Here is a 20,629-nt window from a genome sequence, read left to right as displayed (position 1 = left end):
TGGGATAGGCTCCAGCCCCCATCGACCCTGAACAGGATAAGCCGTATCGATAATGGATGGATGGACTTCCTAATTGCACTACGCCAATAAGAGTTCGGTTATTAACTCTTATTGGTGTAGCTTTACTGTAGTTATGATTGGGTATTATAAGCGCCTTATTCTGCAATTTCTAAGCAGATGTGTGGTCATTTATGTATAAAGAACATATAAGAAAATATTCTCTGGTTGTTTAAAGTTTTAATCTCGAAGATTTCAGTTTGTTTTCTTTGGCGCCACCTATGGTGATAAACGGTAATTGCGGGAGCACACTTCCCAGATAACCAGACAGTGTTGCATGTGTGACATCCAGAGTTGGCTCCCTTTGTTACAGTTGTAACTGCTTGCCTTCATCTGAGCGTCGAATTTGTGTCTTTTTCTTCAGATTTTCACTTATTTTTGAAGTTGTATCTGTAGTCATTGATCTTTTTTTTGTTAGTTCTACTCTCTCTCGCAGACCAACCACTGCTGGGTGAGGGAAAAGGCGTCACTAACTGGGCACTGCTTGTAATTTTCGCACCAGACAGCCAGTCTGTAATACTGCAAATGCAAAGGCTTTCATCAGTGGGCCATAGGCTCAATCACCATTGTGTTACCTCATTCGGCGATAGATAATCACTTAACAGACATTTATTTAAATCACACTAAATCTAATAATGTGTGTACCAAGTCTGCATCTTCATTTTATGACTCTGAGAAGTGACATGTTTGACGTGTATTGTGGCACCAAGGGTTCAAACAACCCTAGTTTCTTAATGTTGCTGCTGCTGTAACTGCAGACCGTGTTGATAAGAGAGGCAAAGCACCACAACTATCTTCCCATTGTTTTCAGAACACCTTCGTGCATCTGTCCCTTTCACCTCTCACAGTATCTTCCCCTCACATCTCTCCCACTGCGCCCCCACTTTCAGCCCTCCCTCGCCTCACAGTCTGAAAGAGTCTGGACTAGATCAACACTCTTTTGTCTCCATCTTATATTCCTCTGTGGCTTCTTCTCTCCCTGCTTCTTTCACTGCCCCTATCTGCCTACTCTCGTTGCGCTATATGTGACCCCGTCTACTACATGCCGCTGGTGTTCATGATGCTCTAAATGAAGCATGAAACTTAAGTATTATAGAGATGCAAATAATTCAAGCAGTTATAGGTTTAAAGAACAATAAGGAAGAGAGGTTACAGTGCTAAAACTACACTAGAATAATAAAACAGCTGCTTATAGGGCCTCCCTAAGAGTTTGTGTGTTCAACAAAGACAGCAGTGGGTCTGAGAGCAGGCTGCGTGTGCTAATGATCATGGAAGGGATAGCAGCTAATATGTTAGCCAAACCGAACCAAGACCTAACAGAGTTTCATGACTAGCAGAGCAGATCGGAGCTAATGTACTGGATAATGCGAAAAAAGTGTGCACTGAAGGGTGGTGGAAGAGGCTTTAATATAGGAAGAGGGACGCATGGAGGATGGGAACTACAGGGGAAGAGATGAATCAGTGACAGCAGCATGGAAGATCCACGGATGATACAGAAAATGGATGGATAAGAGGGAAGTAAAGGATATAATATAGGATACAATATTGGGTGTATGAAGTTTAATAGGACACTTAGAAACGAGGTCCTTTACATTTACAGACTTGTATCTTAAATCTGGGAACATTAATGTGCCTTTTCAAGTTTTAGCTCGGGATAGAGCACTCTTTAGAAGTCTTAAAGGTCAACCTGAAAATCCAAACGACTTCAAAAGAGCAGCGCAGGTCACTCATGAGACGCAAGATTTCATCTCTGTGAGATTATCCCAGTAAAGAAAGGTTAGACTTAGAAGATGTCAGCGATAAAATGTTTTGTATCAAGATTGTTTCTTTCAAAAGAGGAGAAGCAACTCATAGGATTATATTAAATTCAGGAAGAGAGGATAGCGGTCAGAGCCGTTCGGTAGTTTGGTCTGCAGAGCCATAAAAACAGAAATAATCATCCTTATCCTCCTGTAAACTATAATGTAACGATGAGAACTAGTTTATGAAGATCAGTCAAATCCACCTTCCTCCACCGGGGTAGTAGTGAACAACTTTTTATTTCTCTTTAAAGGGCTGAGAGAGAGATGATAGAGAGATGGATAGACAGACAGAGAGATAGGAACGACATATTGTTGTATTTTGTTGTTATATTGTTATCCATTGTTGTATGTAATATATTGTTGATGCTTTGGAATATTGTCTCCATGTTTATGCCAATAAAGCATAATTAAATTGGGAAAAAAGTTTTGAAATTGATAGCGAGAGTTAGAGATGAATAGACAGATGGATAGTGAGAGACAGGGATGGATAGAGAGATAGAGATGGATAGAGAGATAGAGATGGATAGAGAGATGGATAGAGAGATAGAGATGGATAGAGAGAGTGTTGTCTGAAGCTCACAACACTCTCTCTCAGAGGGACGGTGTAGTGAGGATGCATTGGAAACAGACAGCAGCTTTCTTTTCTGTTCATCTGCCCTTTTACTCTTTCTCTCCGTCTCTTTTGTGCTTTCTCTCTTTCTCTCTCTGAATCTCATTCACATTTACCTTTTCAATGATATGCCTGATTGAATCTGAATTAAACACTTGCTAGCTTGCCTTTTCTCCAACACTCACAGTCTGAATTTATACAACACATGCTCACAAAGAAACTAACAAACCAACTCACGTACAAACATATATTCACTGTTTTTTTCCCCCAAGAGCCCCATCCCACTGGCAAATGGATCTTTTGAACCAGTTTAAAAAGACTGATTGCTTTTATTGTGAGCCTTTGCTTTGCTGTTATCGACCGTTTAAACTGCCAAATTCACCAATTGTTGATTCGTGCCTTTTATCTACTTTGGAGCCATATCAGTGCGTTTTGTCACGATAATAATGTGCAAATTGCCCCATTCATTATTGTTTTTTGATGGAGAAATTGGGTAAAATAAGCACTTTGTAGATAAGCGTAGGGTCTGAACACAATTTGCGAAAGCATCAGCAGAACGCAGAATGCATTTCAAAGAGATGACTGCCAAAACTGATTTTAATACACTAATAATGGTGTAATCTTCCTATCAGAAAGTTCCAAAACACGGAGCACGCCTGGTGACTTATAAATCCGCTCAATACGCATGTCTCATTGATTAAGCTTCCTGTTTGAAGCGTCAAAGTAACCAACATGCAGATTACAATTCTCTGAAGTGGACTTATTTGGTTGAAGGATTTTTTTGTTGTTTTCACCTTTTTGTTTCACTGTCAGTGACACTGTCAGGTTTCCTGCAGGTCTCACTAATTAACTGATATCCTGCTGCCTTCTTTTAAAAACTGTAGCAAATTAAAAATATCTTTAAAAGAAAGGGAAGCACTCCAAGTACTTTGGCCAAGTGTGTTACTCACGAGGAGTAAGCAAGGAGGGATACCACCAAAAAACAATAGGAGTGAGGTATTGATTGAGAGTAGAGAAGTGTGGTGTAACCTGTGTTATACAAACTTTTACACATTTTACAACTTACTCACCCACACAAACAAACCTTCACTCATACATCCCATCCAAAAAAGAACATTTTCTTCATTCCAGTGTGCAGCTCTCGCCTACCTTCTTGGCTTGCTGGACACAGATCATGTACTGTTTGGCCAGGCCGGAGCAGAGCAGGGTCTGCTGTGGGTTTTCTCTGTAGCACTGGAGCACCTTGGCCTGCAGCTCGGTGCACACGGACGCGGTCTGCCGAGGTCTGCACAGGAGGAGAGGGGAGAGAGGAGGGTCAGGGTGATTAGATAACACAGCACTGCCAACTGAGAATGTGTTCAGTGAGTGCATGTGCTCAAATCTCTTGGGAACAATTATCTGGTTGGACATTTTCATAGTTCATTAGGTTGCAGAGTGTAACAGAGACTCTCCTTTTTGTCTTCTTGTATGTGACCACCAGTAGTGCAGTTATCATTCAGTATTAACACACTTCAAAATTCAGTGATTGATTAGCATTGTACACGGTTGATTTAAAAGCAGATATTATCTTCCCTTACTAATATGTGTAATAAATTTGTATATGTGTATATGTATGTAATAAAGTAAAATTTAAAAATTCTTATGAACATATCATTTTAGGTTTATGCTGTAGGAAAAAACATTCACGGTGGCTGTCAAGGGCAGAACGATTGAGCTGTGCAGTGTTTTTCTTTTGCATGTTTTCTGTGTTTGTGACTTTGCATCGTTTCATCGTTTGATGCTAATGCAGTTTCGTCCTTTTGCAGCACGTTTATTTCATTTGCGGCGCCTTTCTGCCGTTGCATGCGTTTTGGACTTTTGCAGGTGTTTTTGAATATGCATCGTTTCTGGATTTGCAGCTTGTTCCTCGTAATGGAAATCGTTTGGGCTGCTGCAGCACGACTGCCCATGCTGGCCACCATAAAAATGACATTTTAGATTTAAATTTTAACATTTTAACTAAAATTAAATATAGGAACATGGCAGAAGATCTTAAAAAAGTAAATCTCTTACTCACCTAGAAAACCGGATTTAAGAAAACCTGGGTCATAGTTTTTTTCCCACAAACTTACTGTCATAGCTGTGACTATCATTTGCATGATTAAGATTAATTATTGACAATCTACCTTTGATTAAACAGGGCCTTACCGAGAAGGATTTAAACAGGCTAAAGGCGAATAGTGGTAAACAGTTGTAACTAAGACCTAGTTGTAAAAAAATACCTGAAATATTCTTTGATGTTTACAAAAAGTGCCGTAAAGCTGTTCAATATGATTATTACATGGCTGTGTTAAATACATAATCATGGCATTTCCAGATCTGCTATTTATCGATGATAGACTGTTACTATAAAACAACTAAACTGAAATTTCAACAACCTCACGTTTGCACAAACACAAATAAATAACAGGTTAAATGTTCCTGAATTTATGTTCAGCTGAAACCAGGCTAACAGCAGCTCTGACAATAACTGTTCCGTGTCGTTAAATCTTATGGAGAGCAAAAGAAAATAAAAACACTTGAGATTGTTTACGGTTTGTTTTAGTTGCAGTTTGAGAAGCAAAGAGAGTTTCAAAGGCTTCCAGGTGCAGCCTGTGGAGGGAGATGAATTATGCACAAAGCAGCTTAGGAGTCAAAGTCAAAAGTTTCTCTTTTCCTTTTATCTTACTCGCACATACAGTACATGTGTGTCGACAAAAGCACACAATCATATCCACGCACAAACACATGAACGCTTGCACACACACACACATGTACAGGTAGCGAATGCTAATCCTACATGAGGGTAATCCTTGAGTGCTCTGTTGCTTGTAGTAATTTACCTGCTGTTGTGACAGAATTGTAACTGGAAGGATTGGGATATGGATATGTACACGCACACACACACACACACACACACACACACACACACACAGCTTATTATTCGTAGCTCTGTACAAGCTCTCGTATGCACACTCAGCTCACTAGCAACAGAAAGAAGTGAAACAGAACAGGATTGAACAGAGAGCTACGTCCGCCCTGTTCCTTGGACCCCATGGGATATTAAAAAACATTTATGGTCGTTGATGGCGAAAGACGTTTACAGTTTTAAAAAATAACCATTAAAATAGTACCATTTAATTTTGTGCGAAACAGCTCAGGGAACTACACCTCTTGTCTACATTGCCAACATCAATATGGCGGTCACCATGATACATTTATCCTCATCCTTCAAGAACGAAGGAAAGAGAATCAAAAGGATTGAAAATCCCTTCAGCTCTGTCGATGTTTAGAGCTGCAGCTATGGAAAAAGAGAATTAGCCCGTTCCAAACTTATGTCACCTAAACACATTTTAAGGATGTAGGCTTTCTTTTTATGCATTTTCACACAACAAACTTTGACTTTATTGCCTTTGTTTTTTTTAAAGACAGTGGATAGTGTTGGAGACAAGGGAAGATAATGGGGGATGATGTGCAGCAAGGAGCCGAGGGTGGGATTCGAGCCGAGGGTCGCCTCATCGAGGACTGTAGCCTCTATATATAGGACGCAGGATTTAACCACTGAGCTAAACTGGCGCTCCAGAAAATTATCTTTTAACCTGACAAACATCATATGCGTACTTCATGGCACAATTCCAAATGGATCAAAAGATTATTTGTCTCTCATTATTGACGACCTCACACTTCAGGTCCCATGATGGTCCACTGGAAGGGGAGAGACTTTGCCTCTCTATAGGAAAGCAGAGTACAATAGAAAAACAGGACTCAACAGAACAGAGGAGAAAAAATATATAAACCGAAAATCTTAAAAACTCAAGCAATTCAATGTATTTTCAGAGTCCAACGATAAACTAGAATAAAATAGAATAAAAAGGGAAGAATAGAATTGGGATGCTCCATCTACTCCCTGTGCGTCACTGACAAAGACCTCTTGTAGATATTTATTATCAAACATTTCCTACGAACCTATGATGTTATCCCACACACACGTTTTAGCCTGTTTACATCACTGTTGTGTGAAACAAGAATAGAGAGGAGAGAGAATTAGTGTTGGATTTGATAAGGAGACGCATGGCTTCATTTGACATGATGGGACATGCCTATTTATTTTGGGAAGCTGACCACCTGACATTCACATACGCACTCATGCATGTACACGGACATGCATGCACACACGCACGCACGCACACACACACCACGCAAACTCATAACTGCCTTCATGCCATCCCTCAAAGCAATTACAGAATCGTACATCCTTCACATATGAATGAGCTCAATAGACCCTGCCTTCACTGACAAATACACACAATGAATTTGTATGTGAAGTGTGCTTTAAAGATGCACTGCAAAACTCTGTGTGTGTGTGTGTGTGTGCATGAGATAAACTGTACACATGAAGGAAATTTCTCTGCAGTGTGTAGCTGGAGTGTGTTTGTGTGTGTGTGTGTGTGTGTGTGTGTGCTTGCAAGTGCAGTGGAGGATAGAGCGACAGGATTAAATAAATCACTGGCGGAGAGAATATTCATGAAAAGGGAAGTGAATGCAACCTGAGAGAGAGAGAGAGAGAGAGAGAGAGAGAGAGAGAGAGAGAGAACGTGGCAGTGACGAATTAAATGACAAATATCACTCGCAGCCTGCCTGGACACACAGTAACCCATGGCAGTAATCACAATCTGCATTTAACCAGTGCCACATTGTGCGGTGCCACGTCACAGATGAATATTAGCACTTTAACAGTCGCTCAGTAGGGACACTGATATGCTGCATTCAGGGTCAATGTAATTTACTAGATGTTAAAAAGAGGGGGCAGAGTTTTACACTTGGCTTCAGTTTAATAAAATACTTAATGAAACAGGATATAGGACCTAGGTTGGAATGCTCTCTTTCAAAATAAAAGACTTCATGATGGGATTTGCCAAGGTCAACTCTGTAAAGAATTCAGGACAAAGAAAATGGTGTTGTTGAGTTGGTCAGTTTAAAATTAGTTGCCAGCAGTAAAAATCAGATGATTAAAAAAAAGGTATGTTTGATGTTTGACTTTGCCTGCCAGCATTCTGATTTACTCCCTCAAAGCAGGAGATAACAACAACAATAGCCCCAAGGTATTAATCCCAGCTCAAATTAAAAAAGGACAACTTTTTTTCAATTCAACACGAGAAACTTTCTGATTGCAGGAGTGTTTTAATAATGGAATCTGAAGCAGAAAATTGCCTCCGCTAATCTGCACCAACTGCCTCGTTTGACTGAAATTAGAGGTGAGCTCTTATTAGAAAAACATTAGCCGCCCCAGCTAGTTTGATTGCTAACTTTTGCAGGGAAAAGAAGCAACACAATACTCCAATGGTTCTCTGCCTGTGACGCTTTGCATAAATACGTGCAGAGTTGGTGGAGAGAGATTAGGCTCAAATCGTTAAAGTTTCTCATTATTTTTTGTCTCACCTTGGCAGTGAGTGGTTTTTATGAAGAGAGCTCGAGTTGCGCACTGCTGCAAACCGTGACATGGGGGAATAAAGTAATAAGGAGAAAAGGGAAAGATCGTAAAGGCGTAGCATTTTATTATTCTCTCTGTGTCGAGTCAGTGTTGTTTGTGTTGCCGTGTGGTGTGTGTGAGAGAGAAGTTATTAATGTATGATGACAAGGATTTGGGTTCTGTTAAAGCAGCAGCAATGCCATTGTACTTTTTGGGTTTTAATATTACGCTGAGTGGCAGCGAAGAGAAGAGAGGATCAAAGATGTCATGGCTGGGGTGAGATCAAAAGGAATGACAGAGCATGCATCTGGCATTGTTGGAGGCTTTGTAAAGCTTTTATGAAACTGCCATAAGGATAACTGTCACAACGTTATATTTCCACTGGCAGAAATCTTACTTTCAGATCCACAAAAAATGAGAAGTACGGATTTAGTTCAGGTCTGTCTGAGGAGTGTTGTGATTAATCTGGTAGTCATAATAAGCACTTATTCTACCTTTGCTAAGTGTTGCAGCTCACTTAAATCTTAAACTCACGTTAGAATATGACAACACCAAGAAACTCCTCCAAAAGTCTTCCAAAGTCTTACTCTCAAATGGGAACAGCAATCAAAAACAACTACAAGCCACGGACTGCAGAGAGACAGAACTCTGCCCGTATCTTCACACGCTGACAGCTGAAGTGCTGAAGGGAGATAGGAGACGTAGGAGAACAATTCGCACTCAGTTAGCCTGGCTGATTGATCCCCACCAAACTCACTTTGTGGGAATATAAGAGAGAGAGATGGGAGGGGATAAGGAGAGTGTTTCATTAAAACAGGTGACACGCGGGAACAAGATAAGGGGCGGGTGTGCACGTGTGTTTGCGTGTGACATCTCATCGCTGATAACTTTTCAATCAGGAGACCTTGCGGTTGGACGACTCACTCCAGTTGTGGGTGATGTGGGGTGAGACGTGCTCGTTGAAGCGTTTCGCTGCTATCACCCTCCATCGCTCGCCTTTTTTTTTATCATCAACAATTTCTATTTCAGGTTTGTGTCCTTTTCTTTAAACCGTGTTCCTTTTCTTTTGAAAGACGATGTAGGTTTCTGAGCACAATATCTAATCATTATTTCTTACTTTGGCTTTCATGTCGGACACTTTATTACCGACACCCTGCTGCATGTCACACTGCTGGGCTGAATGAGCGTTAGGTATTTAACTGTATTGTAAACGTTGTTTGTCTTGTGCTGTCCATTCACACTTCCTTATATTTGATGTGCTTTTGTTATTTGTGCCAAAATGAAAACACTACATGAAATTGTTGATTATGTATGTTTCTGTTAGATAGCTCAGGTAGCCTTATATTTAGGACTTTACCATAGACTGTGTAAATTATGGATGTAGCCACTGTGATGTCACCTATTGGTTTCATATTTGGATGAATGGGTGGAACTGGAAAGGAGCGAGGGGTTGGCAAACGGCAAGTTACCAAAGCTAAACAGTCTACGCCTGTGGCTGATTCATTAGTTGGTGAATGAGGTAGGTAACTTCGTGTTTCCTACAGTGGAGATTCTATTTGTGGTGATGACTGACTTCAGACTAATGAAGTAGCAGATTCGCCGCTTGCTTGCCCAGATCTTCAGTGAAAGAGCAGCAGGTGAAAAACACGTACCGCATAACTTATAATAACCGGGCTTCTCATCTCTACTGTCCACCGTAATCTCTCTGAGGGAAAGCCTAAAACAATCCTGGCTCCTATGCACGCTCCGATGAATAAATAAAGGTATGGTAATCATACATTGGTACAATTTGTTTGGACTTTACACACATTTGCATGTCTTAGTTTCCAGTCTCCCTACACTGACCAAACCAACAAATACCTAAACCATACCCAAAAATGCATATAGGGAAATGAGGAAAGTCAACCCACGGACCATGTAGGCCTGATCCAAAATGTGGTTGACTGGAACACAATACGATACACAACACAAACTCTAGCAGCAGCATAATAGGCCATCAATAAGCAAGCAGCAATGACCTCCTTTTTCTGCACAGCAACACTGAAGTTCTCTGGGGTGATAATAAAGACAAACTACGATATCAGAGTGAACAGTGAGTCCAATCTTTTCCATTTGGGATTTATATTTACATAAAGACCCAAGTCCTGAGGTCTTTATGGATGCAACACAGCATTTAGAATTTAAATACTTTGGACCCAGTGGGGCTATGTTTGCAGGTCAGGCCTCAAATACTAAGAAAAAGTTGTCCTTTAAAGAGTGCAAACTCTTAGATTGTATTTTTACATTGTCAAATAGATGGAATCTGATTCTTCTATACACAACTGCTTACATCCACATAATTAAGTTGATGTAAATAGAGCAGGGATAAAAAAGGCTTGTGTTCTTCCTACAGCAATTACACAAACTAAATCTAACCTGTCTGTGATTCTTACCTTGTGCAGGAGTGTTTGTGTGTAGGTGTTTCTTTACACTCTTTAGAGGAAGTCAAAGATAGCTACAAAGATGCAGTAACAGTGTGTAAGTGAGTGCAGCCTTCGGTCTAAATAGCAAATCTTTGTTGGACTACAGTGCAGACAGGTGTTGTCTCTCGTAATGACTCCTGTAGGAGTCTTCTTCTTTGTGGTGCGCAGAGATCCTTACCTGTCTGTTTCAGTAATTGGACACGCTACCCACACACAGAATAAAGTAGATATAACAAACCCACATGAAAGAAGGCTTTTAACCACAAACTGTCAGCAGTTACTTCATGGTGAGTCCTCACACAGACATCCACCTGAGGCTCACTTAGGTTCTGTCTTTGCGAACACTTTGAGGGTAACAAGGTTTTTTAAGAGGATTAATGGATTTTTTGATCTTAAAGTAAGCTCAGCTGCAATGTAGTGGGTCCCTAAGGTGAGGAATTTGGGAAAAATATGGGTTTCTGATACCCTAAGGCAAGGCTAATGGATGAACTTAGTTGGGGAAAGGCAAGTAGGAAATGGCAGTAGATAATATTTTACCACTCACTATGTCCCCCCTGGAGGGTAAGATTTTAGTGTGCCCTGTCCAATGTAGGAGAGGGAAACGTCTTCCGTCCTGTTGCCCTGCTATTACCCTCCTCAGGTGTGAGAGGCACCTTTAGCTTAAACTTTTGCACTCAAACTATTTCTGGTTGGCCTTGGAATCACAGCTAGGAAGGCATGGTTAAGATGTAAATGTCAATAAAATAACAGGAAACCACTTAAAACATGCAGAGCATTGTACCCGTGATTTCCAATATAAGCAAGACTATCAGCAGGAAGAAAAGGAAAGAATTTTTACAATCAATATCCAACTGACTCTGAGCTCACTATATATACCGATCAGCCATAGCATTATGACTATTGACAGGTAAAGTGAATAACATTATCTCGCTACAATAGCTCCTGTCAGTGGGTGGGATACGTTAGGCAGCAAGTGAACCCTTTGTCCTCAAAGTTTAATGTGTTGCAGGCAGAAAAAATGGGCAACGAAAGGATTTGAGCGACTTTGACGAAGGGCGAAATTGGGCTCTTGTGGGGTGTTCCTGGTCGGCAATGGACAGTTCCTACCAAAAGTGGTCCAAGGTAGGAAAACCCATGAACCGGCAACATTTTCATGTGCATTGTATACCTGGGGAAGACATGCCACCAAGATGCACAATGGGAAGAAGGCAAGCCAGCGGAGGCAGTGTGATGATTTGGGCAATGTTCTTCTGGGGAACCTTGGGTCCTGCCATTCATGTGGATGTTACTGACACGTCCCACCTACCTAAATATTGTTGCAGACCAAGTGCTTCATGGAAACGGTATTTCCTAATGGCAGTGGTCTCTTTCAGCAGGATAATGCGCCCTGCTACACGCAAGAATAGTTCAGGAATGGTTTGAGGAACACAACTTCAAGGTGTTGACTTGGCCTCCAAATTCCCCAGATCTCAATCTAATTGAGAATCTGAAGGATGTGCTGGACGAACAAGTGCGATCCAAGGAGGCCCCACCTCGCATCTCACAGGACTTAAAGGATCTGCTGCTAACGTCTTGGTTCTAGGTACCTCAGCACACCTTTAGAGGTCTAGTGGAGTCCACGCCTCAACGAGTCAGGGCTCTTTTAGCGGCAAAAGGGGGGTCCTGCACAATATTAGGCAGGTGGTCATAATGTAATGGCTGATTGGTGTATCTTCTTTTTTCTAATACAATCAAAAAATATGAAGCCAGAAGAAGGTCACAGAAAAAGACAAACATTTGAGGACAAAAAGATAAACGGACATGTAGTTACAACCATGAAATCAGAGCATGGAATCAATTAATGAAATAATGTTAGAATTAGACATTCACAAGCAAAACAAGAAACAGTGACAGATACAAGGATGGAAGAGAGACATACTGTCTACATAAAATGCTGGACGGTCTTGCACCACCCACTGCTCCCCCTCCCTTCAGCGGTGGGTAAATAGAATAATTACTGGGTGGTCAGTGTAGTGTGAAATGACAGCGCGACCACGGCACAATGAAATGCTGCCCAAATGCTGACAGAACATGACGAGCACATGGCTGCCTGAATACAAAGTGTGCCTGAATGTGTGGCACAGATAGAAAAAGGAGATTGAAAGTTTGTGTGCACGCAGGAGTGTGTGTTCCTTTAAAAAATAATGAGCAACACATTGTGGCGGGACAAAATGCTCGTCTTTCGGCAAACTGGTGCAGGATTGATCTTCTAACCTCTTCCATGCAGTCCTGGACAATAGCAAATCCTTGCTAATGTAATCATTTGGACCAAATTTGGGACTTGAATTGTGTGCTGTTAAATTCAATGGAGCAGGTGCGTGAAGATAGCAGTGTTGTGGATGAGGTCACTGCCCATTATACATTGAAAAGCTAGCAAAAAAAACAAGCAGCGTCTTGCTGTTTGCAGAGATGCACCACCCTGTTTTCTACTACTGACTAAAAAATAACATTCATATTTACTTCTAGGAAATGTATATTAAATATTATTATATATCATATAAAGCTTTTAATAGACAGAGAGGGTAGTGCCATCTGACTAATGTCCTTGGACAGAGTTGAAGGTTGTCAATTCAAGGTTAACCACCTTTACTTACAAAGCAGTACAAAGGCAATGCAACAAACTAATTGTGCAAACAAAACACACTCTGATTGTGACTTTTATATATTTCCAACCTTGTTAGGAAAAGACAGATAGTCAGATGGTCTTAATATTGTAGAGAGTTTTTGAATTCAATTACGTCTCTGTGCTGCTACCACCTCAACTAACCTTTTAATGACTTGAGCCGCAGATTAGCTCTAACTTCATTTTCCAGTGGAAAGGTCGCAGACTAATCAGCTATGTGTGTAATATCTGTATACACACTGCAAGTGAAATGGAGGAAGAAAAAATTAAAGTTATTTCAATCATGATTAATCAGACATTGTTATTAAAATATAGATCTAAAATGTACTAATTAGTACAGTCTTGGAGGTGTTTCATTTAAACTGACGTCAGGTTTTAAAAGGTGCACAGGAAGACGTGAGAGTGAGGGTAGAAAAGCCAAGGCTTCAAGCGTTAATGAAAACCAAAAGGTGAGGAATGAGCAAGTGAGGAAAACAATTGGAAGTAAAATGTTTGAATTAATTAGCCGTCGTTCATCAGTTTTCCGATAATCACAGTCATGCACACTGGAAAAGGGAAAATGAATGGCTTTATGATGAAATTGGATTCACAGAGCCTGTTGGCTCTTCCTCCATCCAGAAAGGGGTGAGAATGGGTGTTTTAGAAGGGCGTAAATTGGCACGGCCCACACACTGTGGCAGTGCCAATGTGGCGGCGGCTCAGTGTTGCATGAAACCGACATGTTTTTTGACAGTAGGTGAGGTCTGAACTCTGCCATCCCACAGGAGCACCTCAGCTTCTTGTGAAATCCTGCTGCTTCCTTTTTACCAGCAGAATGGAGCCATTTAAAAGGGCAACATGTTGGCAATTTATTGTCATATTTGCCAAGCTGTGAGAGGCTAAAAGGCAACAAATATTGAGGCACTTCATTTAAAAATGTGAGGATATAAAAATTATAGTACACATTGGACGGAGTGGAAAGAAACCCAATATGCAACAAGAATGTATCTAGTTTTTTACACATCTATACATGAAATCTAGCGCTCATTTAAAGCTCGGATTCCAAACTAGCTAATTGGTTTTTACACATTCAAGCTGTCTCTCTGAGCACTTGCAATAACACAGTGGAATAAAACACAGACAATCATATATTTAACAATTTTCCCTTTTTCTTCGCTGTGCAAAAGCAGCAAATTAATCAAGAAAAAAGATGATGAAAGTCACTGAGTCTAAATAAGAAATGAGCGTTAGATATCTGTTTGTTTTATCTATTAGGCCTTTATAGTTTCATTTTCTCAGTATTAATGAAGAAAATGCATGATAAGAATGTTAATTGGTCACATAAAATGCTCTTAGTGCCAGTAAATATACCAGGAAAGAACAGAAGTAGGTAATAAAGATAATGGTACTGGTTCAATAATTAACGCAGCTGTGTCTGGATATTGATTAAGTAAGAATTTTATGAAAAAATTACATGATTTAAGCTCATGTTGAGTGTTGAGTTGAAATACTTCAGGAAACTCTCCTGCTGTGACAGATGTCAGTAGGATTTGATCTATATCTCATCTTAAGAGGAAAATGTTGGGCCCTAGTTTCAATATGATAATTTCATATGATAACTTTATGATAATATGGGAGAGCAGAAGGAGTCATAGTAAATAATCACCTGGCCTTACCACTGTATGTGATGAAAATAATGTATTGACCATCAGGGAGCTACTGAAGGTGTGATGTTTACAATCATAGCATACTAACACAGCAAAGAGCCCTGACACTTAGGTCTTTTCTAATGTGGCAGACAATAGCTGTGTCTCAATTCAGAGGCTGCATCCTTTAAAGGACACAGTCTATGGAGGATGAGTCATTCGTAGTCTGCATAGACCGCTATGGTTGAACTGAAATGAGGTCTAGGAGGATTTCCTGTTTGCGTCACCAGCTGTTTCCGCCCTTGACCTTGCGTCACCAAACGTGGCTCCTGACGCCGAGCAACAGGTAGCTAGCAGGCTAACTAGCTAACATAACTAATGTCACGTAACTTAACCTATTATTTTAAAGATAGTTTGTTTTAATATTTGTATCGCTAGCTATTTGATTGAGTTGAAACCAAAAACCTTTACGTTTAAAAGTGTATTCCTCGGCTGCTTGAGAGTCCGTCATCTAGTTTGAATTGGCGCGCAATGAATCTCGGGATATGTTTGGTCATGTAGGATGCACCCGATGGACAGCCTTCGACACGCCGCTGTGACACAATCGGTCTTCAAATACATCACCTGAATTGGGACACAGCTAATGTTTGCCTTTCATATAGATGAGCTGTGTTACAGAGAATTTAAAAAAAACAACTCAACCTCAACTCATAGATTATTTACAGGTGTACGATAGGCTTGTAAAGCATAATGAAGTAAGGAGAACAATGTAATGAGTGTACTGAATGGTTCATTCCACAGAAAATGACGGTATTTACCTGATGTGAGCTTCGGCTTTAGTTGCTGCCTGGTTGAACTGTTCAGTCGTCTGTTCGTAGTTGTCAAGGTTCTGGAGACACAAACACAGAAAGAAAGAGAGGTGAGAATCAGTTCAGGGGTATTTTACATCCCTGTAGAAAGTCAGATTCACCTTATGTTTGAATATAAAGTTAGATGTTCAGACATTAGCTGCTAATAATGATGTGACAACGTGTTCCCAGGCTTTAACTGTATTCAATTTTCATCTCACATCGATTCAAACCACAGAGCTTAACAGCTTTCATTATCTACATAATGTAACCACAGTTAAAAATTATTTATTTTCGCTTCAATTCAAGCTTTAATAATCTAACAATGAATGCATGAGGCGCTATTGGAAATGTCACTTTCGTTAAATTAGCGACCTTTGAATTGTGCAGTGCTTACAAATCTGAATGCTGATGGCCTGTTGGTGCTCCACAATGTTTCATTTCATGCGAGGAAAAGTGGCATTTAAACAGCAATTACTACACAGATGGAGCCTGAGCGAGGTCATATACGACACACCTCTATTGGAGTAATCAGTGGTCACAGTGTTAACTACTCTGCATCGGGGTCGGAGCTGCTCGCACGGTGATCAAGTGACAAAAAAGAAGTCAAGAGTATACATAGTTTTAGAGAATTTCCAGCAACAATGTGAAGAATATGTTTAAAATTACCTTACAGGCTTTGCATTACAACATATGAAATACAGTTTGTCTCAAATGCCCCAAACACAGAGCAAATTTCTCTCGCCACCCTCTCAAACACATTCACCACACAGTAATCACCATTTTAAACCAATAACCGCAGAGCTCAAGCTTTTACTTAATTATTCCCTATATTCCCATTAGATGGGGTGATAGGAGAGGAAGATAATTGAAGTGACTGAGCGGGGAAAGAGATGGGATCAAACACAAACCTCCTCCGTTATCCCTGGCCCTCTACTCCTGCAGTGCCCCCCAGTCATTTTCATATCTCATTATTTCACACTGATCCTCAGACATGCTTCTCCTGATCTGAATGTCTGGTGTTGGAAAAGACTCAAGTAATGTCATGGGCATCTTTTTCCTTAATCCTATCTGCTGGTGTTCACTCTAATGTAATAATCTGCCCTGTATCTTTTTATTTCCTGTTCTTTCAAGAGGAGATAGTATAATATAAGTTATAAGCATTATATGAAAGGGGAGAGGGTATTTTGCTGTATCCCAAAGTGTCCATGCAGTCGATTTCAATTTCAGGCATCATGGAGACTGCTGCACTTCATTGAAGAAATGTACCAGTGTAACAGTTGTTATTTCTTGTGGTGGACCTACAACAACCTATATCCTTTGTTGATCTCATCCACACTCTGTTTCTGAAGTTCAGATTGGCTCTGTTGCTTTTTCCAACTTGGAAAATTCACTTAGGTACAAAACTAGGGATTCACAATATTGGATTTTTTGCTGATATCCGATATGCCGATATTTTCCAACCCTTTTTGCCGATTGCTGATTTCAATACTGATTTAAAGCTTAAACCCTTCTTCACGCTTGACGGAAGAGGCGTTGTACAAAAGGTCACGTGTCTGATCACTCATGTGTCTGAGCGCACCTGAATGCAGCATCCCCCTGAAACACGGCAGTGAGGGAGACATGCCTGGACTTGTTCACTGCACCTACTACAGAGACATCAGTGATCGCTGACAGACTCTATTTATCGTGTGTGTGTCCATGAATATGCAAGTTCGTTTTGCGCAGATGTGTATGCTACAGTCCGGTAAAATGACGAGAATGTGAGCTAAGTGTTAGTTAGTTAAGAGCTGTGAAAGTTGTTTAACTTCTATTCATTGGCTAGATTTTCTGTGACTTTTTAGTCTTTATTTGTATATTGTTGATAATTTTGCGCAGGCAGTGTGCGCACAGCCATGGCGAGTTAATGTTGTAGCATTACATCAAGCTTTTTTAGGGAATCATCAAGCATTTAGGCATAATTAAAGCGGAAAATATCAGCAGAAAAATGACATATCTGCCGATGCCGTTAATGTGCCGATAATATCGTGCTTCCCCATAGAAAACCTATTGTGCTGTATTTGAATTATAGAAGTGCAGTTAACGTTTCTTTTATTGTCTAAGTTTATGGTCTGTTTGGGCCACAATCACAATGTACAAATATCCCTAGGTATAAGACTTTTCCTTGCCAGTTGTGTTCCCTGGCTGTGTCTCATTAGGTTTTCCAAGACAAGATTCAGGATTAGGCTTTTGTTTGTTGCTAAATGCTTGATGCTAATGGTTGGACTTATCTTAAATGCCACACCACCACCAGGGTGGTAATTCCAGATTCAGAACCCCTGATCAGATGGTTTATCAATCAACTAAGCGTTTAACCTTAATTTTAAAGTGCTACAAACCAAGCCCTGGCATCTTGATGGCTTATATATTATGGCTAATACTTCAGTGGACTCCCTGGGAATATGTGGTGAGAAGTTAGCCTCATGTTAGCGACTTAGCCTTTAGCCTTAAGTCAAAGGCTTAGTGGGTACACTCAATAGCAGAAAGCTGAGCTGAAACTTGAAAGTCTGTAGTTGCCTGGTGGGATATCCAGTGTTCAAGCTAAGATAAAGAGCTCCGCAGGGGCTTTAACCCAAGGGTGCCTCAGATTATGCAGGACAGAGAGAATCGGGCACCGGCAAGGGAAGCAGCAAGCAGATGGGTAACTTCTCACTTGTGATCGTACCAAGGCTCTAACTTAAATTGGAGGGCTTAGACAGAGTTGATACGATGCCTCACACTTGGAAGAAGAGAACACATTTAGCATGGTCCTCAGTGTGGGAAGCAAGTGGATGTTCTTTGTCCAGCTCTTGCTGCCGACTCCTTTTTCTCTCTTGTAGCCCACCAAGGCAAAGAGAAATATGTCTACAGGTAGGAATGGGGCTGCTTAATTACATCAAAAATCTAAATTATTTTGGTTCATAATGTGACCACAATTATTTAACACGAAAACTGTGTCATCTTTGCTTGGGCTGAACCTCTCATGCCACAGCCTGACTGAGAGCTGAATTCACATGGATTCAGTCTGACAGTTGGTGACATAATTTTAGTGGATGTGAGCAGGACAGTAACAAAGTCAAGACAGAATATACTGGAAACCTAGCAGAAGATGGCGTTGCCTTGAGCTTGAATATGAATACAAATGTTTTATTTAATTTGCTGTAATTGCTAGAAATCTGTGTTTTGCAAATATAAAATCTATTACATTTTGGCCCATTTTGGTATAACGTAGCCATATACCTGAAAATATTCTCTTTACAATGACCCAAGCCCAACCTAAAAAACAGACTTGTAGCTCATGTCTTCTGAAAAGGTTGTAGGGAATATCACAATCTGTAACTTGTTTTATAGATGAGAAATTCTGATTTCCCTCTCTGACCAAAGTATCTTATCCCTAGCCCGTTTAACATTGCGGTTCCACCACAGCCCCATAATAAAGCTCTGCCGGCGTAAAGCCGCCCCTGTGTGTGTTTTACAGCGTTCCGGAAGCAAAACGTGCACGAGGTATTAACAAACAAAATGTGCTTTACACACATTTACATTGATGCTGTTTCGCCTCTGTTACTTCTCTGTTACTATCTCCAGCCAGCTCAGAGGCAGAATGACTTCGCCCCATCATTCTGCCTCCGTGCGTTTTAAATAGACGAAGAAACGTAACAGAGGCGTCACAATCCCACATTGAACTGGCAGTGTAAAAGGGGCTTGTGTCTCTCACACAAGTTTACAGTCAAACAACTGTATGCCTTTATCCATGGAGATTTACAAAATGTGTTGTTTGATGGATAGCAGGGATATTATATCCAAAGTTTGAAATTAGCACCTTCTACATGCAAAATGCAGGGTAAAAGATAGCTGTGACTGGTAAACATTTAAGGTCACCTGCCACCATGGCAGATAAATATTACTTTTCTAAAAGAAATTATTTTATAAAGTCAGGAATCTATGTTATATAAGATATCCCATATTTACGCTGTAAGGTACCAGTGACTCAGTGTTTACAGATCTGAAGTGTTCTACACGGATTTAAGAAGTGGCAGACGGAGAGAGTGTCTGGTAGAAATGTTCAGTGACCTGCCAAAGAGGCCTGTGAGGAACAAACTTAATTTCAGACCCTGGATACAACTATTATGTTGTTGGTCTTGTAGAAAAAGAGCAGGGGATATGAGGAAAATAGAGAGTGGAAGTGCCAGGTTAGTGTTTGGACAGGCAGGTACAGCTTATCCAGTCCAAATGGAAGTGGGACCACAAGGCTGTGTGTTGTTTTCGTGTGTTTCAACATGTTTTTTTTTGTGTCTGTTGACAGGGCAGACCCCGAGCAGCAGCCCAAGCTCGGCTCTCATGACACCAGAGAAGTGGCAGCACTATCACTGGCACACACTGTCTGAGCTCTTCCCAGTCATTTGCACCCGTGGGGACAAAAGCCCAACGTGGAGAGACAGAAAGGGGGGATGATAACCCTCAGTGGGGGAAAGCAAGGTTTTGGGGGTGTTGGAAAGACTCACGGAGGGGATTAGTTTGGATCCATGTGTGTGTGTGTGTGTAAGCTTGCATACATGCAGGTGTGTGACTAAATCTGTGTTTGTACGTGAATGCTTGTGTCGGGATGATCCTCGCATGCACACTCGTCTGAACACCCTCCAGCAGCTGTGGATTGAGATGGGCTGATGTCAGGGTTTTTAGGGAGGGGTTGTTTCACGCTCCACACTTGGACGAAGGCGGATTAATTTTTTCAAGGGGGGGAGGGGGGATTAAAAGAGGTGAATTTTTAAACTGAGACTTGTTTACAGAGTCACAGGGAATGTTGCCACAGGGAGACAGATATACTCCACCTGTACACTAGGAAGAGATTAGGGAGGCATCCACAAATAAACCAGAGAGAGAAAGAGAGGGGTGGACTGGGAGAGAGGAGAAGTAGAGGGTGTAGTGGTATGTTTGGGAGGGGGGTTGTCTTTTTGTGTGCAGAAGAGGTGGTCTAGTAGGAAGACAGGGTCTCCATGCACCCCATGGATATATTTTTCTTACTTGGTTTTTTGTAATCCTCATGGTGTCTAGTAAAC

General features: G+C 40.9%; 1 protein-coding gene across 2 annotated transcripts in view; it reads right to left on the bottom strand.

The window, feature by feature from the left end:
- The window catches only part of chchd6b (coiled-coil-helix-coiled-coil-helix domain containing 6b), a 59,476-nt gene that overhangs the window by 15,278 nt on the left and 23,569 nt on the right, over positions 1–20,629 (bottom strand). For both annotated transcript variants that reach the window (XM_069678591.1, XM_069678592.1), the window contains 2 exons: positions 15,525–15,595; positions 3,619–3,754 (listed from right to left, as the gene is read on the bottom strand). In XM_069678591.1, coding sequence (XP_069534692.1) covers positions 3,619–3,754; positions 15,525–15,595 — 207 coding nt within the window. The remainder of the gene's footprint in view (positions 1–3,618; positions 3,755–15,524; positions 15,596–20,629) is intronic.

This window comes from Semicossyphus pulcher, unplaced genomic scaffold (genome assembly GCF_022749685.1).
Source record: "Semicossyphus pulcher isolate SPU_LCO1_2020_fin unplaced genomic scaffold, fSemPul1.0.p SCAF_3, whole genome shotgun sequence".
Lineage (NCBI taxonomy): Eukaryota > Metazoa > Chordata > Actinopteri > Labriformes > Labridae > Semicossyphus > Semicossyphus pulcher.
The sequence above is the reverse complement of the archived record's forward strand: the minus strand, read 5'-3'. Positions and strand labels throughout refer to the sequence as shown.